The 24,749-nt window shown below is 36.6% G+C and overlaps 1 protein-coding gene across 2 annotated transcripts in view; it reads right to left on the minus strand.

The window, feature by feature from the left end:
- LOC132702941 (5-hydroxytryptamine receptor 1) overlaps positions 1-24,749 on the minus strand; it is a 36,309-nt gene that overhangs the window by 10,125 nt on the left and 1,435 nt on the right. The window contains exons 1-3 of one of the 2 annotated variants that reach the window (XM_060671849.1): positions 17,966-17,989; positions 8,565-9,028; positions 7,822-8,322 (exon numbers count right to left, since the gene is read on the minus strand). In XM_060671849.1, the coding sequence (XP_060527832.1) occupies positions 7,822-8,322; positions 8,565-8,888 (825 nt within the window). In that variant the 5' untranslated portion in view covers positions 8,889-9,028; positions 17,966-17,989. Of the gene's footprint in view, positions 1-7,821; positions 8,323-8,564; positions 9,029-17,965; positions 17,990-24,749 lie in introns of those variants that run through there. The other variant, XM_060671848.1, reaches the window with a different exon arrangement.

The raw sequence follows: 24,749 nt of genomic DNA on the forward strand, positions 1-24,749 counted from the left end.
CGATGCTACACCGAGATATGAGTATCGTTGCCGAGCTCATTCAAGATAAGGTCTGCCTCGGTGTTACGAGATCCCAATGGTCCCCCTTGGGATTGGGACACCCTGTATAGGCCGCGGGCGCCCGTCGCGCGAGCATTCACAGAAACAAACATCACAACGATATCAAAGCGATTAGTGACAACGTTGCCGATTAAAATAGAAACATCAAACAAAATACTTTACGCGTCCCTATCGTCAATTACAACGGCAATTAGACTAGCGGTCGCGGGTTACCAGATAAAAAAAAATAATGTGTAAACTGTTTAATTGATGTCGCTAATGGATATTTGAAGCGGTTCGTTAAAACGCGCGTCTTCGGAAATTAAGCGGCCGATCGAAAATCAAACGGGCGATAACGAATTTTTGTTACTTTCGAAAAATCGGAATCGGCGTCGAAAAAAAAACATTTTTAATTTTTCGAAGAAACTTCCACAGGTTACTGTAATACTTTTTACAAAACTTCTGGATTTCTCCTGCGTCGGTTTTTGCTGAGTCGAATTTGCTGACGTCTCGCCAACCATCCTGTTGGCTTCTTCAGAGCTTGATTGAAACTGGCTCGTATTTTACTCTGTAAAGTCTGTTCATAGATATAAGAAAGTGAGTAACTGATACGAATTAAGGAAAGACCTAGGCAAGCTGTAAGAATGAAATATGGCCGAACAGGTCCGTACTTTGCTTAGAATTTAATTATTCGAGGTTTTCTTAGGAAAGATACTAAACAATATTTATTTATGTATGTATTTGTACTTAAATCTGAAATCAAATTACAAATTATTTTTATTACCTACTTAAATTACTTAAAATTATTCACATAATATATCAGTATCACTATCGCTATGATCGCCTATTCTAATTATTATATATTCTATATTATTTGCAATATGGATATACTATTGTTCTGCGTTTTCTATATGTTTAACAGAATTTGCCCAACTTTGTGGAGGGATGTTAAAAACTTCGGTTTCTATAAGTTTGAGGACATTGGAGTTAACACGGGGAATGGCAGATTGATGTTGGAATTTTCGTCAATGTGGCCGTTTCTTCTAAAGATGCTTGCTTGCTGGCACCACGTTCAATGAGAGTCAAATAAACATTGTTTATAACTTTCTTAGTCTCAATAGAATAGTGTTTTCTACATTTGGGCGGGAGCATCTCCTGAGATACACTAGACTCGCACATATTTTGCATAATTCGCACACGATTCAACACACGCTGCGAATGATTACTAAAAAACTTATACTAAATAGTATACCAAACCAATGAATATTAAACACAGGTAGGTATAAAATTATTTTCTATTACGGACCACAATTTTACCTGAATTTAAATTCCGAAACTTTAGTTAATAATCTTGTTGTATTGTATGTTAATGACCACCCTTGGATAATCCCATTCAAAAGCAATTGATCACTTTCTTATATTTATGAACAGACCATACCTACATATCACGGAGTTCCAAAATGTTATAAACCCAATTAATTCTCCTCCAATGTTATAACCTAAAAGTTAGGTACTTAAATGTATAACATTTGTTTTTCAGTAAGGTTTGCCATTGTTTGATTCAGTAGGGTAGCCGAAGGCTAGACTTGTGCCAAACTTAGACAGGTAAATGAAATTATTCCTTTGTTATAACTTTGTCACATCATATTCAAATAAAATCATTATTATTATTATATTAAAAAAATATAAATATTTTTCCCATAAATACGAAAAACACCAGTAGCGTCGGGAAGGCGATGAACAAGTAGCATTTTGTTTTGAAATTATGTTTCACTGATGAATGTACATTCACAATCAACAACGAACCGAATGTTCAAAACTGGTGGTGAATAGCGAACAGCAAATTCGAAGCCAATATAATCAAAAAATAAATGTTATGGTGGGAATTTGCGGTCCTCATACAATTGGGCCATTTTATATATGCTACGACCTCATGGCAGAAACCCATTTGGACCAACAACTAGAAGAAGAAAAGAGAATGCTTTTAACGGGTGCAGAATGCTTTGGCCACCCGGGTCAAATTTATATGCTCTTAGAATATGTGACAACGTACAAGGTGTGGGCTACAGAACTAATTTCGATATTATGAAACAATGTACACTGCACACTACTGACTCCAGTGTCGCGGTAATAAAAATTTAATTGAAACCATGTTTCGGTGGGAAAAATGAAGGAAACAATTAATTTCTCGAAACCCAGCGGACCGTTCGACGTAAACTTTTTTTGGTTCACATTCCCGACGCGCCGTTGTTATGGGCGATCCGTCCACGGCCGGGCGTTGGTGCGGGCGGTCTGCTCCCCCGCGTTCTGTTCGACAGTGGCGTAATTCCGATTCGGCGGGTCGATATATAGGGACAATGGCGTGCCGGCCATCCCGTCGCCGGCAGAAAACTCAAAAGATCAATTTCGGCCGCCTTAAAAGGCGGGCGACGCCGGTCGCAAATGGATGCGCAAACAACGGTGGCATCTTTTCACTCCCGCTCCGCCTCGGAGGGATATTGTTTTTTTTTTTCTCTGCCCACCCGTAACTCTACACGATAATGCACTAAAAAACAAAAAAGAGAAGTTTCCCGTTTAAAATGGCGGTCGTCGATCAAAGAATCCTACGGAGCGTATGGTACGTCTCGAAGTATATCGTTTTGAAGAGAGGTTGACGGAATGATATTTCTAATAAAAACGGGCGTATTCAGTATCTCATCTTTTGAACTTCCCTTCGCCTCCTTTAACACCCGTAACCCTTCTTTTATTTTGATAAGCACTTCTGCATTCTGTGGGTCTACATTTTTAATAAAAAAAAACAATATACCACATTAATATTTTTCAAAACAAAGTAAAATAGCTACTTCACTGAACCGCTAAAGAACTATTTATATAATTAATAAATTGCGCACTATTTATTGAAATAAAAAATTGATGAACCACAAATAAAATATGAAAAATACCTGCAAATCAGAAGAACAACATAACTCTACTACACTATACACTACATCACAGTAGTTAAAATGTGAGAGAACAAGTGACTCACATAATTTTGTCCTTAGCGTAAAATTTAAAATATTCCTGTTACTATATAAGATTTTTAGTGAGAAATATGAATTTTGAAAGACGTTTTTTAAATATTCAAGAAAGCCGATCTGCGTATTCAAAAATTGGTGCTTCGATATGTAGATCAGTAGACCAATAATTGTTTGTAGTACTTTTTCTTAACTACCCCATTAAAATATCCAAACCAAGGAACTTCTTTATTTCGACCCATCATTTCCCAAAAATGCATTTATATTTATATCACTATCATTTTCGGACCAGTGCGTATTGATTTCGTTTTCAAACTCTGTACCATCGGAATCACTTACAATAGGTAAAACCTTTCTTTTAGTACAGATTACAATGTCTGAATCATCGCTCTCATCTGTGTCATCAGCATAAAACTCATTAGTCTCATTGCAAATATTATTCCATTCAAAATCGTCTTCTTTCATTATAAAGCAGGTTATATAATAAATTAATCTATATTTATTTAAAAACTGATAAAAAAAAACACTTAAAATAAATCGACTGTTTGATGGCACAAACAAAGTTATCCTGTCAAAAACGTACTACTACGTCAGCGGCTACTGGATTTTAAATAAAAAATGACGTATTATTACGTCGGCGCCTACTGGATTTCGAAGAAAAAATAATGTATTACTACGTCAGCGGCCGTAATGAGTTAAGGTGTTTTCTAATTGCATATCAATAATTAATAGAGCGATTTTTGTATCCATTTTTAAAAGAAAATTTCATGTGTCTTAAACGTCTTCACTTTTGAGATACAGGGTGGCAAATGTTTCAAAAATAAAATATATATTTTTTAATACAGTGAAAACTCCATATAGCGGAGCTCTGTATTATGAACAAAATTTGTTGGACTATTAAGTCTCCACAAAAAGCTGCACACTCTATACCGAAAGAAAGACTTGTAATTAATAGAGTCTCTCATCTTCTCAAAATTCCTTACCCTAATATTCTAATTACCCAGAACCTGGTCGTCCTAAGTGTTTTTCTCGTAATAAGCGATTATGTTAATGTCTTTATCGGTCGACTTTACAACGTCGACTGTATCTACGACTTGGAACTGCAAAGGAAAAATCATTCAGGCTGAAACGGCAGGCAGTCCTAGTAAAAAACTAAGAAAGCCGACAGTGGTTCCAACAGCAACGTCTGAAAAAGGTGCCATTCTCTGAACCTATCGTAAAACTAAAAGAAAGAAAAGTTTGTTCAAAAGCTCGGCCTTATCGATTTCAAGGCTTCGGAAGGACGGTGGGGGAAGTTCAAACAGATACATAGTATAATTTATGGACAGATAAGTGGCGAAGCCTGCGATGTCGACTGAAACGTCACTAACGATTGGCTGGAGAAGACGTGGCCAAAACTAGCAGAAAAGTACCCTGCTGACGACATTTTTAATGCTGACAAACCTGGTATATGATGCCAGATAAAACTTAACTTTCGAAGCGAAAAGTGTGTGGGTGGAAAACCTTCGAAAGAACGTATATCGTATATGAGTGGGACAGGAAAAAGAAAGCTAGTCGCGATTGGAAAATCAACTAACCCACGATGTTTTAAGCACATCAAGCATTTACCGGTCACTTACAAGGCAAACAAGAAGAGGAGATACCAAAATGGGATGCAGTGTTAAAGGCGAGGAAAATATTACTTCTATTAGATAACTGGCCTGCACATCCCCGTATTCCAAATCTACGGTGGATCAGAGCATAATAAAAAATCTTAAGAGTCGATACAGGAAAAACATTTTAATAGAAATGATCGAGTCCAAAGATAATTTTTCCATTAATGTGCTAGATGCAGTCAACTTTATTAGTAAAGCTTGGAAAGAGGTGATAGGAGAGACGATTCAACATTCCTATCGTCGTGCAGGACTTATTACCGAGACAGAATGCGAACAGGACTTGGAAGATGATCAGCCACTAAGCGAATGGATAAAGCAGTGTCAAACAACAATTACGTTTACAGGTGAAGAAGTTGTAGACTTGCAAGAAAGGGCGAGGAAGAGCACCAAGAGGAAGAAGAAGATGAAGAAGTTGATCTGGGACCACCACCAATGGGGAAGATGTCCCTCTCGAAGAAATGGTAAAAATACAAGCCAAAGTACAAGATGCGTATTGGAATACTAAAAAAATGTAGTTCTTAAATATTTATATAAAGTGATTCAAGTGTTTCGACTGTATATAAAAGCTTCGTACTTGTGCCAATTTGCTAAAAACGAATGGACTAAAATATGTGTCTTATATCATTGTAATCGGAATAAGATAATCCATTAAGCACTTGTAACATACACGATGTTCTGTTTTAAAAAAATATGACGTGAGGTTATATGTCGGAAAATCGATAGTTGAACCGAGGTGGCTTTTACTTGATGAAACTCCATTTATCAAAATAAATAAGAACCAAAAGTTCAGATTTTCACGGAATTATATATTTTTACATGACAATTGTTTCGACAACACCGCGTTTTTATCAAATGTGATAAAGACAAGGCGTTGTCGAGACAATTGTCATGTAAAAATACATAATTTCGTGAAAATCTGAGATTTTAGTTCTTATTTATTTTGAAAATTGCTAATGTTTGGTTTTATACGTCACTAATCTTCCATTTTGTTTTTTTTTTGTTTACCTCGATATCTCTGAAAACAAAAATGTTACAGCTGATTAAAATGTTCTCAAGATAAACTGCGTAGATTCAGTTATTTCAAGTCTTTTAGACATGTTTATAGTATGTTTTGTTGTACGCCGCCAGAGGCGGCGCCTTTCGCGGTTAATTGAGTATAAAAAAGCAATTAAAGTCTTGCGGGGTTTACGATTCAGCCCCCGTATTAAGAGGTCGCTGGTCGTAAAGTCGATCCTTTTGACGATTTGTTTATAATATGCGGCGACAAAACATTCCGCTCGAACAAGTCATTCGCCGGCGTAAATAAACGTATACGGGGGACTACTCATAAATTCGCAGAAAACGTAAGAACCTCTTTACACGGTGAAGGACACTTTCAACAACTTACTTAGTTTCTATGTATTTTTTTTACAAAAAGGTTATTAATTTACACACAACTTTGTAAAAAATTATTAACAGAAGGCAGTTTTTTTTTTTAAATAAGAATCGTTCATCATTTAGTTGCAAAATTAAAAGAAAACAGGACACTAGTTCGCAACTAAACACTAGGTATTTATATTTTTGGCAAAAAAGTTCTCGATTTAACCAGTGTAGTGTTGGCGTAATTACCAAAATATTATCAGTTCATGGACATTCAGTAGCACGCCGCGGATTTCATTAAAAAAATTAATGACATTTGTATTCATTTCTGAGCAGATTTGATCTCTCTGTTTTTTTTTTCACCGTATAATACGAGGGCAGCGCCAAAATTTCCCGGCCTGAATATGAAAGAAACAAAGTAGAGTAACAATTTTTTATTATTTTTACATCTCTTTATTAACAACTCAATCCCTTTAAACTTCGTCGTTAAACCGCCGTCCACGTAAGTCCCTCAAATATCCAAACAAATAACAGTCGCTGGGGCCCATATCTGGACTATAGTGAGGATGATCTATCTGTTGGAACCCACACTCTAAAATGGCAGCTTGTGCAACACCAGCAGTATGGACAGGTGCATTATCGTGCTCAGTTTTCCTCGACGTTTTACGCGTAATATTTACCATCGACAGTGGTATTAGTTTGTTTAAAATCTATCAAAAGAATTCCTTCACAATCCCAAAAGATCGTGGCCATCACCGTTTTCGTTGACTGGCAGACTCTGAACTTTCTTGGAGGTGCTTCACCCTTACGACGCCACTTTTTTCGATAGAGGGTCATAATAGAGAACCATAGTTTCACCTCCCGTCACAATAGTTTCTATCACAGTCTTCGGTTCCCGACCCACAGAGTTCCAAAAACGACCGCGTACACTCGACACGGCGTTGTTTTCGAATAGCCGAAAGGTTTTTAGGAACTCATCTGCACGAACCTTATGCATACCTAAATGATCATGCGGGATTCGACGAACACTTGTATCAGAAAGCTTAGTAATTTCTGAGATTTCCTCGACCTTTAAACGTCGATCACTTAATAACATTTTTTCCACAATCGCGACAATATCTTCCGTTATGACCTCCGCTGGTCGACCAGTTCTTGAATCATCTTCAAGGGACTCCTGCCCCATTCGAAAAAGTTTTGCCCATTTTTTCACTACAGAATGCGAAGGAGAACTTTGCCCGTACACACCATCCGGCCTATCTTTAATAATTTTATATGCTAACCATTCTTTTGTCAAAAACTTTATGACTACTCTATACTCAATTTGCGTTATTTGCGACATTTTTTCGGACACGTCTTGTTTAAAATGCTGTCAGTAAAAAACTATTTGACATAAGACTTAATTTTTTTTTCTAAGCACAACTCTTTGGTGACGACTCAATCCAGCCGTATACGGCAATTATTTAACTTATTCAACAACAAATTCATATCAAGTCTGGTGCTTCTTGAACCTTTTTTTTACTTAGATGTTTCGTGTGCGATATCTAGCACCCCAAAGTTAATTTCAATGAGCGTTAAACCTACTGGAGTTTACGAAAACCAACGTTTTACATTAAAAAAAAATACATGCAGAAATTGCATCGTATCTACTGGGCTCGAAGAACAAAAACGCTGAAATAATTGCCGAATTACGCGTTTAGGACATACGAATATGAAGTTGTCTGTTTAAAATTTCAATCAGCTTTCAATTAACTTACCGTGGCGTTGGAACCGATCGAGCTCGATCTGTGGTCGCCAGCGTTCGCAATCTTGTTCTCCGGGGGTCCGTCGCCGTTCTTCACGCTGATCTCGAGGTAGCAGTGCGACTCCAGGTGACTCTGGGCCCGTTTCTCTTCGTTGACTATCCGCCTCGCAGCGCGGAATATCTTATAGTACACCACGATCATCACAGTCAGCGGAATGTAAAAACTGAACATGGTCGCGTATAACTGGTAACCGATGTCCTGGGATACTAAACACACGTCCTTGATGATTTCGCCGCTTTCCTCCGTCTGCGTGTGCTCGTTACCGATGATGAGCAGCGGAGGCAGCGAGGTCATGGCCGCTAAACACCACACTAACACGATCCACAAGGTCATACGGCGCGGAGTCCTTTTCACCCCGTACTCAAGGGGTTTGGTGATCGCGAAGTAACGATCCACCGATATCATGCACAGGTTCAGGATAGACGAAGTGCAGCTGAGAACGTCGAGGCTCACCTGGGGAGACAACGAAAACACGCACTATACGAACAATAATAATAATAATAATTGAACTGAGGCGGCTTTTACTTGATTAAAATCCATTTATCCTCCTCTTTCCTCTTCATTTCGAGCATATTATAGTGAAAACCAGCATTTTCATAACTTACAGGACTGAAATCTACATTAAAGCAGCAGATAAGTACTTAAAAACCCACTTTCCCGGAACGACGAAGAAGATTTGGAACAGATTAACTTACCCATAGGTTGCAGGCGATCTCGCCGAATATCCACCTGCCCTCTATCTCGTAGATGAGGGCCATCGGCATGACCAGCGTCGCGACGCACAGATCGCTCACCGCCAGACTGACCAGCAGATAATTACAGGGCCGTCTCAGCTTACGGACGAGAAAGATGCAGACACAGACCAGGACGTTTCCTACGACGGTGGTGACGATGATGCCGCCCAAAATGATGCACATGGCGATGCTCTCCGCCAAATTATACCCGATTTTCGTGTACACTCTAGAGTAGTTGTAAGAAGAATCGCTTGGAAGAAGTGCCGAAGATATGTTGGTCTCCATACGAGATTGAAAGGGGCGGGGTGCGCACTACGGTATGCGGCGCGGCGACTTTTTAATCGTCCGTGGCTGCCATCTTCGCACCGTCGGCTATGTCCTTTTGGCCAGTCGGCATCAGCTCTCCACGGCCATTTCGCGTGGATCTGGAACAAAACGCAACAGTCAGTATTTTTTTTTCCAGATTCGAATGCTAAACTGGTCTTTGCTAGACGCCGAGATACTCCAAAGGGGTGTACTTCATATAAAAGAAATAACATTCGCGAATTTTCCAAAATCAAGGACAGTGTCCACAATAATAATAAACAAAAACCCAAACGTGTAGTGTTAGTTGTGGCTTTTACTAGATATTAATAAATACCATATTATTTATATACCAATTCCGAATATATGAAGCGTTACTGTCTTTTTTTTGTTTTTGAAAGAAACTTCCTGCTGAAATACTATTTGCGAATCTTCTGTTGACTTCTTCAGAGCAGAATCTGGAACCGAACCTTCTCTTATTGATGCTTGCCTGGAGAACAGCTATGGAACCTCCGTCATCATCAGTCATCGCGAATATACCAAATCAAGACTTTGAGCGCAACGCTTCCATCTAAAACCAAATTTCGTCATTTGGTCGTCATGGTCTCATGGTAAAAAATGCTTCAGGGATTTTCTTAGCAATTTGAACTCTATCACCCTAACACACGCTCTAATCTCATATTCATAGATATTCCTATAAATAGAAAATCAGACCTAACATTAGGTCACGCCACAATCATCGGTTATCAACTTTCTTGTTAAGAAAGTCTAAAACTCAGCCAACGATTAAAACACTTCTTCTCTCCATAATGATTTCCACATTACAGTCCAAAAGCAGCCATACATGGTTTTCCTTCTTCACAATGAAAACGTGACTGACAAATAAACTCACCAGAGGTTGCCCAACAAAATTCTTGGATGTAATTCACGACGAGACAATGCGTGAGTATCCGCATACTGGAAAAAAGGCTGCAAACCGGCATTGAAGAAATATGGAGCGAGATCCTAGACTTCCTGGATCAGATACAGGAACACGCGATGGTAATAAAATAATGGAGTTACAGCAGCAACTTGAAAGATGGAAAGAGTACGTGCAAGAACTGTTTGACGGTGACAGGGCCCTATCCATCCGCACCTGACAGCACACTAACAGGACCCATGTTGATATTTTAGTGGACAAGCTTTGTTCATATGGTATTAGAGGTACCGCCTTAAATTGGTTAAGGTCTTTTCTTGGGGGTCGTACGCAGTTGGTCAAATTGAGAGATACTTTAGGATTTGAATACGTCTCTGATTCCAGGTCAGTGAATCGTGGTGTACCTCAGGGAAGTGTACTCGATCCTTTATTGTTTATACTGTTTATAAATGATGTATTTTCATCTTTCCCCCATACTTACTTTTCCCTTTTTGCGGACGATGCAGTTTCTACCCTTTCTGCAGCATCGTCTGAGCCACTTAGCATTGAGCAAATGAAACATTATGCAGAAATTAACAAATTGACATTGTGCCACATATGTAAAAAGTAACTCTAATCTTTATATGCCCTCAAGAAACTCAGATATTCAGTACAGTTTAAGACTGAATCTTAACATAAAAATACCTACACGTCGACTGTCTCTTAGAGCAAATAGTCCCTTTGTTTAGATTGTAAAAATTTATAATAAATTGCCTATCGAACTGAAGGAGATAACTAGTCAAACATATATATTTGTTATTTATCAATCAGTATTGCTTATTATTATTATTATTAATTAACTAATTATACTAAGATAATTTTATACTTTTACATTATGCTGACAACATCCAACACTTGTAAATCAAGTCTTATGGAAATAAAGCTATCTTTATCTTTATCTTCATAAATGAAAAAGAAGAAGTACTACATGCTGTAGAGCAACATTTGTTATGCTACTTAAAAAGTGCTGGACAACGAAGTAGGAGGACTACAGTTCCAGAATCTACAAGAAGCTGGAAGAAGACGAGCCCGAAGGATTTGCGAACCGGAGAACCTCCAGATGGAACTTGAACACCTAAAAACTGCGTTCGAGGCAAATGGCTACAGTAAGAGGGAGATCGAGAGATCAATGAACTCAAGATCATCAAGATCACGGGATATCGAACAACGACCCTCCACCTCCCACGCATATCTGCCGTATATTCCGAGTGTCACCGACAGGATTGGCAGAGTATTGAAAAGACACGACATCAAAATAATCTTTAAGCCTACAAAGAAGATCCAGCAGACCATCAGGTCAGCGAAGGACAAGAGGGGCTCACTTTCAGCTGCGGAAGTCTACCGCATTCCGTGTTCATGCGGAAAGGTCTACATCGGAACTACCAAGAGATCAATGGGAACGAGACTTAAGGAGCATAAAGCAAGCTGCAGGCTAGGACATACAGAGAAGTCTGCAGTGGCTGAACACGCACTGGGCAGCGGGGAACACAGGATACACTTTGAGAGCTGTAGGTTACTAGCATCGGTCAAGGGCTATCACAACAGACTAGTCAGGGAAGCCATTGAGATTCAAAAACACCCACACAATTTCAACCGAAAGGAGGAGACCCTTAGACTCAACCAAATCTGGAACCCGATCCTTAGGAACGCCCGAGCAGTACCGATCGATATCCCGAGACCAACCGAAGCGGAACAAGCCCCGCCCTCCACCAATCGGCATAAATACAACCTGCGCAGGAGAAATCGTCAGTCTACGTCCAACATCGGAGATGGAAGGACCTCTGAAGAAGCTCGCCACTCGTGCTAGCGAAACGTTAGGAAGTAATTCCAATCGACGACGGCCTTTAAACCCGAATGAAGATAATAGCTTGCAATGTGTACGTTGGTTTTGAAAAGGTGTTTGATAGAACTCGGCACGGAAAATGCTTGCAATATTCAAAACAACGGGAATGGACGACAAGGACATCCAAATAATTGTAAACCTGTATTGGAACCGGTTTACATATGACGTCGAAAAGCAATAAAACATGTTTCTATCCAAGCTGCCACTCCCGAGACCCTTGACATTCGTCGGACAATACTAAGTCCTTGGAATACGGCTGAAACTATCAAATTAACAGTTCCCTCGCTTAAAAACATAGAGAAAAAATTATATTAATCAAATTTAAAATTAAAATTAAGATTTTTTTTTGATAACACTAGTTGACTGCTGTCACTGTCAAACGAGTTGATGTCTATCCCTTCCTTTCTTCTAAATTTTATGAAGAAACACTTTCTATGCTCCTCGCTCCTTGCTGGTTCTGTCTGAACTGCTGAGCTTAACTGTCTGATAACTTACTGGAACGACTTCTGCAGATTCAGGAATGAGTTTTTGACAAAATTCGAGCTTCCTGTTTCTTGTTTTTGAAATAACCGAAATTTTTTTACTGCCTTTTTTTTTTAAACTACGCAGCCAATTAAGCAAACGTTATTTCTGGTCTCTCTCCCGAGTGAAATACGTAAATATCCGCCACTGAGAGGAAACTTGACGTTTGTTTACAGTGTTGCCGCTCGTGCCAAACCTCGCACATATGGCTAACATATTTTTTACGGATCTGTGGTGGACGCAATTTGCTTAAAAGTGACAAGCCAGTTTACCGTTCGCGATGGGATAAAAATAACATTTGGTAGAGTTGTTTATGTAGTACCGACGAAACTGGAATTAGACTGTAAAATTTTGAACTTGCCCGGCCCGCGCAACGTTGCCGTTATTTACATATTTTCATTTACATGTAAACATTCGTTACGTTATACAATTTTTGAAAGCTTGATTTTAGGGACTTAGATAACTACAATACTTCCAAATATTAATAACACAGGTCTACAGTGTGTATATTTTTGGGGGATTTTTTGCAACAAGAGATAGACAGTGGTCTCAAATAGAATGGACGTCTAGAACACGCCTTACACCTGATCACAAAAACGCCCAGTTGACCCTAAAAAAGTTTTACTGCCTCTTCTTCATGTCAAGCTTGGCTTGTTAAAGCAGTTTGTTAAAGCCCTAAACAAAAATGGACAGTGTTGCAAGTAGTATTTGTGCAAGAAAGACAAGGATTTTCAACAAACAATGACTAATATAATTGACAAGTTTCTTGTGAACTCTAAGGGTGATAACTACGACATGAGTTTCAAAGGGCATTTCCTGTTTCCACGCTTGAACTATTTTACTAAAAGTCTTGGAGCAATTAGCGAAACAGCTTTCTGGCAAAAAGACGAAGATTTCACTCAAACAAGTCTGAGTAAAACTATATTTTTCACTTTTTTAAAGTAGGATTCCACTTTTTTACTGAATAAAAAAAAAATTATTTAGATATATCTTTTTTTTTCTTTGATATTTGCTATATTGTTATAAATAAATGCATAGAATTTTTGAAAGCAACCTACGAAAATTATATACAATCAGTTTTCAAAATAAAAACATCTGCCAAAAAGTTTAATTTTGTATAGACCTACGTAATTAGATATTATGAATTTTTAAAGACTAATTTACTATTCTGATAATCTATACTGAAATCACTAGAATCACTAAAGTTCTCGCCAATATCACTATTAAGTAGTCAATTAGTCTTTCTGTACGTGTAATGGAATTTCATATAATAAAAATTATATAATATATCAGTTACACTATTTTTTATAATAAATAAATGTGTAAGTGTATTGTACGATATTGTTTACAGGGGTTATAAAATATTTTGTAATTGCTACAAAAGAAATTATAAAAAAATTGATTAAAATCGAAAAATACCAAAAATTCATGTTTTTTTTAATTAATGATTTTTGAGTTTTTTTAAACAAAAATCAAAGTTTACCCAACAACCGGAAACGAAAATAATAGACAAAAAATCGACATTGCTACAGAAATGATCAGCGTCGAAAAAATTTTTTTTTGTCTGTCCGTTCTCTGTTCTCGTCTTTTGGTTTTTCCTGAATAACTTTTGAACCGTTGTAGCTACAAAATTAAAATTTGCCTCGTTTTTAACCCTCCACGAGACACATATGGTTATAAGAAATGGCCCCGATTCGAAGATTCATCTTTTTTTCGCGATTTTTGACTGTTTTTTGGACATTGCTATGAAACACGATAAGTGTCCGAAATTTGAAGCAATCGACTTCATATTTGGCACATATATGCAGCTTTGCTCCGTGACAGAATCTATTGAAAATGGGGGGCTGGGGGTCGGGAAGTATTCAAGAAAAATAAAAAATCGCGCATATAAGAGTTTTTTTTTTTTCAATTTTTTTTGGTAATTTTGGCTCCCAGAAAAATATATTTTCCTCCATAATCGCTCACCCGATAGGCGAAAATTTTTAACCAGCAGACGCGGACGATCTAGTGCAATAACATTCATTTCGGGCATTTTTTCGATTATATACAGGGTGTTCAAATAATAGGCAAAAATCTAAAAGACTTTGAAAATTGTTCTTTTACGGAGTAAATTATTAACCGCAAATCAAAAATCGCAAAAAACATGGCTAATCGGTTCAAACAGTGCCATAGCCGGTTATCGCTGCTCGGGATATTTGAAAAAATCCACATTAAAATCGCTATTTCGGGGGGGTCAGTCAAGAAACGACGACGTCATGGATTATTAAGGCATTTGCTATTTTCCGTTGGCGGAACTTTTTCATTCATGTACAGGGTGTGTCAATTATGGGTAAAAAAATCCTTGAAAATTGAAGGTTTCGTGGATAAATTATAAGACGTAAATGAAAAACTATAAAACATTGGATAATTTGACTGAAACAGTCTCGAATATTGCGTCGAGAGAGAGAGAATGTCAGGTTTCGTGTATTATACTTGTATAATTTTTTATAGCAGTTAAAACGGAACCACCCATATTGGTTCACCTCCATCTGGCTTCCTTTTCACTTTACGAAAAGTAGGAACAATGTGGCTTTGATACGAAACGGCATTTATCAAATTTGAGGCATTCTATACTATATATTAACAATTAAAACTATTGAATTGGACGAAAATTAAAATAATCTGTTAGGAGAGATCCAGTAACAACATTTTTGCGGTTTCATCGGTTAATGTATTACGTCCTGCGCCGTGCTTCTATTGTGCTTTAACATTATTTAAAATGCGGACATATCTGAATGTTTTCAATAAGACCCAAAAAATTTGCAAAGCAATTTTGAAGGAAAACTAATATTTTCATGCACCTAAGAATGATCTACGCTTACTTCTTACTTGGATCTATTTTTAAAGTTCAATAAAATTTAAATTCAGTGAAACATATTACTTTTTTCTTTTTTTTTTCTCAGGGTCTTCCAAGTTGAACAAATTCCATTTTGAACTGGGATTTAAAGCGAATTAAGATGGGCTAAAGGTGCAGGTGGTAAAGTCTGTTCATAGATATAAGAAAGTGAGTCACTCATACGAATTAAGGACAGACCCGGGCAAGCTGTAAGAATGAAATATGACCGAACAGGTCCGTACTTTGCTTAGAATTAAATTATTTGGAGTTTGGTTAGGAAAGATACTAAACAATATTTTTTTATATATTTATGTATTTATGTTTAAATCTAAAAGAAAATTACAAATTATTTTTATTACCTACTCAAATTACTTAAAATTATTCACATAATGTAATGTAACTTTGTGGAGGGATGTTAAAAATTTCGGATAAGTTTAAGTTGTATGCCCTAGATTTTTTGCATAATTATCGCAGACGTATTGATTTTGTACGTTCAAGCTTTGTGAAAATAAATGTCGTTATTATACATGTAGTTTTGGATTGTTGCTTTTGTGTCACATGAGGCAGGGGTTTCAAATAAATCAGCGGTGGTGTCTTCATGGTAATCCAGAGAAGAATCGTTAATACTTTTAGCAGACAGAGAAAGTCCATTTGGAATCCAACCATCTTTAAAGCCAGCATGCAAAATAGTTATTCCTTTACCTCTTTTTAATGACCTTTGTTGTTCTCTGCAAATCCTATTTTTTTCTAGATATTCCAGTCGCCATTTCGGAATTCTAAAAGATTTCATTAAAGCTTGCCTTTTGTCAATTTTTTTAAATCTAAAACCCATGTGTTGAATACACTTCCATAAGGTAGTTCTTCACATTTAACACCGGTTTCATCTTTTTCAAGCTTCCTAATTAAGATATCTAATGCAGGCACGCTTTGTTCCTCGTATAACTGGTAAATTTTACGTCGTAATATATCTTGATCACTTTTATCTACACTCGAGAAAATGTCAGCATAGCTTCTTTTTTTCCTCACTGAAATGGGATTATTCACAATTTTCCATACAGTTGATGTTGGAATTTCAGTCAATGTGGCCGTTTCTTCTAAGGATGCTTGCTTGCTAGCACCACGTTCAATGAGAGTCAAACAAACATTGTTTATAATTTCCTTAATCTCAATAGAGTAGTCTCCTGAGATACACTAGACTATTTTGTATAATTCGCACACGATTCAACACACGAAATAAGAATGATTACTAATAAACTTAAACTAAGTAGTATATCAAAGCAAAGAATATTAAACACAGGTAGGTATAAAATTATTTTCTATTACGGACCACAAGTTAATGTGAATTTAAATTCCGAAACTTTAGGTAATAATCTTGTTGTATTGTATGTTAATGACCACCCTTGGATAATCCCATTCAAAAGCAATTGGTCACTCTCTTATATCTATGAACAGACCATACCACCACACAACCTCTACCAGCTATTAACAATTAACCTGCTGGGTGTATTAGGGGTTAATAATAATTTTTGTTTGTCTTAAGTTAGAGTAAATATAAACAATATAATAATTGAGCCAATAAGATTAATCAGTTAAATAAATTAGAATTTGCCAAATCATATAATTCTTGTGCTGGGAAGAGCACTGTTTTAACTGATCCATATGCTATATCCAATATCGGTGGATGATAGAGTAGTCTTAATTGTGCCTCGTTCTGAATTTTTTTCACAACATATTCCATCTTAAGGAGTATAGGGCCAAGTACGGTTCCTTGAGGCACTCCATATTTTACCAAGCGGAATTCGCTAGTAACATTTTGAATTTGAACAAGTAACTTTGTAATAACTGGTATGGTATGGCTCCGTGTCGAATGCTTTAGCCGGATCAAGAAACATACACAGTGATGGAGCTTTTTCGTCAATGCATTTGTTTGTGTTAGAGGCTAATTCAACTACCGCACCCTTGCCGAACTTTGTTCTCTGAAACCGTACTGATTTTTCGACAAGTAATCGATCGTCTTCTGTTTTTTAACATTCTTGCAAATATTTTCGTAAAACTTGAAACCGCTTAAATTCTTCGAGAATAAATCAGTCGTATGAAATGGTAAATAGTAAAGAGGCGCCAGTAGTATAAAATTCTATTATTATTACAGTTAAAAGTGTTATGTTTCGGGGTGTTTTAATTTTTTTAAGCAACGGATCTTTAATTTGACATCTGCAGCAAGGGGGAAAAAAGTGTTACCAAGAGAGTTACGTTAACCAATTTATAATTTTATCGTCTTACCTTTTACATTTTGGAGGCGCCAGTAGTATAAAATTCTATTATTATTACAGTTAAAAGTGTTATGTTTCAGGGTGTTTTAATTTTTTTAAGCAATGGATCTTTAATTTGACATCTGCAGCAAGGGGGAAAAAAGTGTTACCAAGAGAGTTACGTTAACAAATTTATAATTTTATCGTCTTACCTTTTACATTTTGGAGGCGCCAGTAGTATAAAATTCTATTATTATTACAGTTAAAAGTGTTATGTTTCAGGGCGTTTTAATTTTTTTAAGCAACGGATCTTTAATGTGACATCTGCAGCAAGGGGGAAAAAAGTGTTACCAAGAGAGTTACATTAATAAATATATAAGTTTATCGTCTTACCTTTTACATTTTGGAACAGTTATTTCAGAAACTCTGTTTCGACTTTCCACACGATAAACACAACCCGCACAAAGGAATCTAACAAGCAACAAATGAACCTAAAAATTCCTACTTCTAAACTAGCATTAACGCGTTTTTCCTAACTGAGTTTTTTGGCCACGGCTATTTCTAATAGACGCCTGGGTTGCTCTAATCATAGATACAATAAAAAAAAAAACATACCAAAGCTGATTATTTCCACGTCTGAATTAATAACAAATACGCGAGAAATGATTTAGATAGCGAGCGGTTTGGTGTGGTTCCCACTCGAGATAAATGGAATATCAATTGAAAATCGACGCAATCGGGCGGGGGGTGGTGGGGAGAGGGAAGCTCCTATAATTTCAAATTGCCTATCCCAACACCTTTCGCATTTACCAAATTGTAATAAGATACTTAACTAAGGGCCATACCGTTAACGTATGAACTTGGACGAATTTGCGAGAACAGGTACTCTCCAAGACATTATTGAAGCTAAGTTTGTTAAAGGTAAAGTCTGTTCATAGATATAAAACAGTGACTAACTGATACGAATTAAGGAAACACCCGGGCACGCTGTAAGAATGAAATATGACCGAACAGGTCCGTACTTTGTTTACAATTTAATTACTTGGGGTTTTGTTAGGAAAGATACTAAACAATATGTATTTATTTATATATGTATTTATGATTAAATCTAAAATAAAATTACAAATTATTTTTATTACCTACTTAAATTACTTAAAATTATTCACATAATATATCAGTATCACTATCGCTATCATCGCCTGTTCTAATTATTATTCATTCTATATTATTTGCAATATGGATATACGATTGTTCTCCTTTTTCTATATGTTTAACAGAATTTGCCCAACCTTGTGGAGGGATGTTAAAAACTTCGGTTTGTATAAGTTTGAGGACATCGGAGTTAAAACGGGGAAAAACATTCTTACGACGAATGGCAGATTTCAGTTGGTGCCAAACATGTTCAATGGGATTAAATATACAGTGGTAAGGTGGAAGCTTTAAAACTGTATGCCCTAGATTTTTTGCATAATTATCACAGACGTATTCCTTTTGCAGGTTCAAGTTTTGTAGAACCTCAATTAATTGCTTTTTGGTATGAAAATAAATGTCGATATTATACACGTAGCTTTGGATTGTTGCTTTTGTGTCACATGAGGAAGGGGTTTTAGTTAACTGTCTACTGTGATAACTTGCATTGTCCATTACAATTACGCTATTAGGAGGAATGTTTGGAACTAGTTTGTTTTTAAATCAACTTTCAAATAAATCAGAGGTGGTGTCTTCATAGTAATCCAGAGAAGAATCTTTAATATGTTTCGCAGACAGAGAAAGTCCAATTGGAATCCAACCATCATTAAATAGTTATTCTTTTACCTCGTTTTGATGGCGCGTTTGTTTTACACTTATTAGTTGAGTCAACCCAGCCCTTTTCCAGGGTATCATAAGTGTCGAACCAGGTTTCATCCAAGTAAATAATTGGCCTTTGTTGTTCTGTGTAAATTCTAATTTTTTCTAGATATTCCAGTCGCCATTTCCGAATTCTAAAATATTCCATTAAAACTTGCCTAATGTCAATTTTTTTAAATCTAAAACCTGATGAATACACTTCCATAAGGTATTTCTGCCACATTCAACACCGCTTTCATCTTTTTCAAGCTTCCTAATTAAGATATCTAATGTAGGCACGCTTTGTTCCTCGTACAACTGATAAATTTTACGCCCACTGATGACTTTCATCTACACTCGAGAAAATGTCAGCATCGCTTCTTTATTTCCTCACTGAAATGGGATTATTCACAATTTTCCATACAGTCGATGTTGGAATTTTCGTCAATGTGGCCGTTTCTTCTAAAGATGCTTGCTTGCTGGCACCACGCTCAATGAGAGTCAAATAAACATTGTTCATAACTTCCTGAGTTTCAATAGAATAGTGTTTTCTACATTTGGGCGGGAGCATCTCCCGAGATACACCAGACTCGCACATATTTTGCACAATTCGCAATTCAACGATTCAACATACGCTGTATTACACAAGAAATAAGAATGACTACTAATCAACTTAAACTAAGTAGTATACCAAACCAAAGAATATTAAACACAGGTAGGTATAAAATTATTTTCTATTACGGAGCACAATTTTACCTGTATTTAAATTCCGAAACTTTAAGTAATAATCTTGTTGCATTATATGTTAATGACCACCCTTCTATAATCCCATTCGAAAGCAATTGGTCACTTTCTTATATCTATGAACAGACCATACCAATGGCGGTTCCCTAGGACCTACCGTTGCCGAGATATAAGTTTCGTTGCCAAGCTTCGAAAAATTCGATTTCATCGATTTTTGAAAAGTAACAAGGCTTTGATAATGCGTCACCTAAAATTTGTACATTTAGCGTTGGGAGTTGTCGATTTTTAAATACAGGGCTCGATCGACGATCGATAGGCAACCCGTTTTGTTTCCATCTTTCAACGCGTGACGTCAACAGCGTCCGACAGACAGGCGGCCGGCATCGCCGGCTTTTGGGATCAAACGAAGGTTTTTTTTTTCCGTCGGCCATTTGAAATAATGAAATAAGCCAAGTCTCCTCGTATACGCCGACGTATAATTAGAAATTTGGACGCCCGGTTCCCGTCCATACAAACAAAACTCGACGTGCGACACGAAGTGATTTATTTACGGCGTCGACGGGGGCGGTAGGGGCGGGGGCGGTTGGCACGAAATCGTTAGCGGTTGAACCCGTAACGGCGTCGGCTCCCCGCCGCCCCCCACCGCCTCTTTGACTTGCGAATTCGCGGAAAAAAGTGGGTTACCCTTCGGTGGGCGTAATGGATTTTTAATCCCGAAAAAATTGCGATTTTCCATGGGCTATAGTGCGGCCCCGATAGGGTCGCCTATTTTAAAAATAACGTAAATAATACGGCGGGGCAAGTCAAGAAACGGGATGACCCTTCTTACACCTAACCCTTAATAGGGGAATACTGGTTAGGGCTGGTTCCCATGGAGTCCCGAAATAAAGGCAGATCAGGCAACAAAGTCAGGAATGACTTAGTGAATACGGCGAGCATGGCAAGTAAGCGAAAAATGCGGGATATAAATATGTTTTCAATCTTTATTACGTTCTATGTTACTTGTTTTTTAATTTGCTACTCCTACTTCCTCTTTCGAATTTCTTGTAAAATTGTAAACATTCAAAGCAATATGTTTAGCATCTATTTGTTGAGGTAGTTCGTCATCCACATCGTCATTAGGTTCGACTACCGTCTCCACTTATTCCAAGTCTTCTTCTAACAGCGGAAAATTTGATTCGGTCCACGGCTTCCACATTTTAAAGTGATAACAAAGAGGAACCTTCAAAAACTGTTTAATTGGAAGATTCTAATAAACATTTATCTGTATTATATTAGTATATAGTCTTTAAAAAAAACTATGTAGAAGATACAAAGATACAAGAAGAAGAATGTTGTTAATCGACGCGCACACAAGACAAAAATGATTATTTTCAAACTTACCTGTAAGATAAATAGAGTACAGTTCTTACCCTTACCCTTTGAACTATCTAGTCTCCCAGGGTCAAAGCTCGAGAATTAAGATTAAACTCTTAAAAACAATATATATCACCTGATGTTACAATAAACGCTTCTACTTATTCGAAAATGCGTTAAAAATAAATATTTCAAGATTCTACAAAATAACTAAACAAAAGCATAGAAAAAAAAAGGCACAGAAAAAGGTTTTCCTTCCCTTTTTTCAATTTTATTGTATTGATAAATATAATATGGAATTATTCTATTATCTATTTATTTATATGCTCTTTGGGTCACAACAGATTAAACTCACGACTGTGTCTTCTTAAAAATTACAATAAAAGCACATAATAATACGCAAAGCATAGTTAATACCAACACAAAACATAGAGAAAAAGGAAAAATAATTAAACAAGAGCATAGAAAGAAAAAGTAAACAATGGCAACAATATTTCAAATTTAAAAGAGCAACAAATCTTGTCTTATCAAATCTTATATATAGAGAGAATGCAAAGAAAAAGGGTTGTTTTTTTTTTATTCAATTTATTTATTAGCTAATTGAATATATATTTATTTATTACTATTAAAATTACGAATAAGATAACGAGTGTCGATCCAGAAATCTAACAATGAGGCGCGAGATTCTGAACAAGTCCAACTTTTTTTATTTTTATTTTATATGTCATACCTCCGAATTACGGCAGCAAAAGTTTGAAATTTTTTCCTACACCCTTTTGGATTGTCCGGTCCGTTAAATTACTAAGCTTTACCGGAACTTGTGCAAACGTCGTAAAATCGCTATTATTTTTATCGCGTTCGTTGTGTACACAAAAATATACCATAGGAAAAGCGGGCAATGTTTACAGCAAACAAAATCAGGCACCGTATTGTTGGTAAACACTAGCGTAAACATCTGCGGCGTTGCCAATTTTGCGTTTATTCCCTTAAACCAGGAATTGGACATATTATCATTTAGTTGCGCTCATGTTCGCTTACTAATACTAAAAGAAAAATATATATATATTTTTTCACGTATTGATTCACGGATGGAAAAATATATTCCGGGACATCATCCGTTCGTTTGTTGAACTCCGACTGGAATCCTGCAGACGTTTCGCCGAGATCTCACTTGCCATCTTCATTGCTCGCGCTCCGAAAACACTTCGAACATGTATGTATTGTAATTCAGTCTAATAGAAATATTCTTTTTATCTGTTTTGTTTTTTGGCAAGCGATTATTTTATTTTCGTCGGATACCACCGGACTATTTGACGTCGTACACATTCTCGCATTAGCGTTAATTATGATAAACGCAAGTTGAATTGGACGGTAACGTACTCGCCGGCGACCATGACACAGAGATGCCAATTTCACCGGAACTCCGATCATCATCAACTCCAAGGTCCCTTCCGAATATATCAATATATGGTATTGTGGGAAATAACTAACGATCTGTATATCTATCTATCTAATTGTGTCTGTCTGTCCGGTGTTTGTTAAAATGCCGACAACTTACTTCCTCTTAATAATAATTTTTTATTTTTATAAACGTTTTTCTCTTTTATCATTTTTTAAAATCATAATTGACAGTCCTCTACAAATTAACAAGCAAAATTGTTTTTTTTTTCGATAACAATTTCATTGTTTATTACATTAACAATTTTGTATAAACAAATTGTTAACTTTTCTTTATTTTTTTCACGTTAGTTTTAAATATTACAAAAACGTCATCATAAATGACAGTTTTTCATATATTTGTAAAAAAAAAATTATAGAAATAATCCGATAGACAAATGGAGCTATTTTTTTGGTTAATAAATGTATTTTGTTAACATAAAAAATTTATGGTTAACTTTATTTTTTTGTTAATGATGGATGACGTATGCAGAAAATCGATCAAAACTGAACAGTCTCATTCAGTGGCGACATTAAGATGTCGATAGGAGTCAAGAAAGGAAAACTTGAACCATCAGGTGAAGAAGAAGAATCTTTCGAAGGTATCACAGAACTATCTTGGTATACCACAAAACATGAAAGTAGACCATTCCCAACTATCGCGGTTCACTGAAAAATGCTAAAAAAGGATGACTACAGTGTTCAACACCAAACTAATAGTTAAATGGTCCTATACTGACTTAGAAGACTTAGATAGATGTTAACAAAATTTAGATTACACGCCAACTCACCAACATCACAGCTTTATATCCCTAGAAAAGAACATGACAGGGGACTTCTAAATATAAGCAAAACTTGCAGAAACCAGCTCTCTAAAATTGTTAACATCCACAGACCGTGTCGTCTAGTCTATAAGACATGCTGATAAAAACTTCACACCATTCAACTCAGGGATGCTAATAGTAACCGATACGACATCAACACTACATCAGGAAATACAAACTTGGAAGGAAAAAACACTTCGCTGTAAACACATCATCGCTACAGCGACTATCCTGAAACTGAGGGCTAATTACTTTGTGGAGGAATGTTAAAAACTTCGGCTTCTATAAGTTTGAGGACATTGGAGTTAACACGAGGAAAAACATTGTTACGACGAATGGCAGATTTCAGTTGGTGCCAAACATGTTCAAGTTCAGACGTATTCCTTTTGTAGGTTTAAGTTTTGTAGAACCTCAATTAATTGCTTTTTGGTATAATCTTCGTGAAAATAAATGTCGTTATTATACACGTAGCTTTGGATTGTTGCTTTTGTGTCACATGAGGAAGGGGTTTTAGTCAACTGTCTACTGTGATAACTTGCATTGTCCATTACAATTACGCTATTAGGAGGAATGTTTGGGACTAGTTTGTTTTTAAACCAACTTTCAAATAAATCAGCGGTGGTGTCTTCATGGTAATCCAGAGAAGAATCTTTAATATTTTTCGCAGTCAGAGAAAGTCCATTTGGAATCCAACCATCTTTAGAGCCAGCATGCAAAATAGTTATTCTTTTACCTCTTTTTGATGGCGCGTTTGTTTTCCACTTATCAGTTGAGTTAACCCAACCCTTTTCCGGGGTATCATAAGTGTCGAACCAGGTTTCATCCAAGTAAATAATTGGCCTTTGTTGTTCTCTGTAAATCCTAATTTTTTCTAGATATTCCAGTCGCCATTTCCGAATTCTGAAAGATTGCATTAAAACTTGCCTTTTGTCAATTTTTTTAAATCTAAAACGTGTGTGTTGAATACACTTCCATAAGGTAGTCCTGCCACATTTAACACCGGTCTCGTCTTTTTCAAGCCTCCTAATTAAGATATCTAATGTAGGCACGCTTTGTTCCTCGTATAACTGGTAAATTTTACACCGTATTATATCTTGATCACTTTCATCTACACTCGCATCGTTTCTTTTTTTCCTCGCTGAAATGGGATTATTCACAATTTTCCATACAGTTAATGTTGGAATTTTCGTCAATGTGGCCGTTTCTTCTTT

The sequence above is a fragment of the Cylas formicarius genome, unplaced genomic scaffold (assembly GCF_029955315.1).
Source record: "Cylas formicarius isolate icCylForm1 unplaced genomic scaffold, icCylForm1.1 PGA_scaffold_6__28_contigs__length_40554024, whole genome shotgun sequence".
NCBI classification, from domain to species: Eukaryota; Metazoa; Arthropoda; class Insecta; order Coleoptera; family Brentidae; genus Cylas; species Cylas formicarius.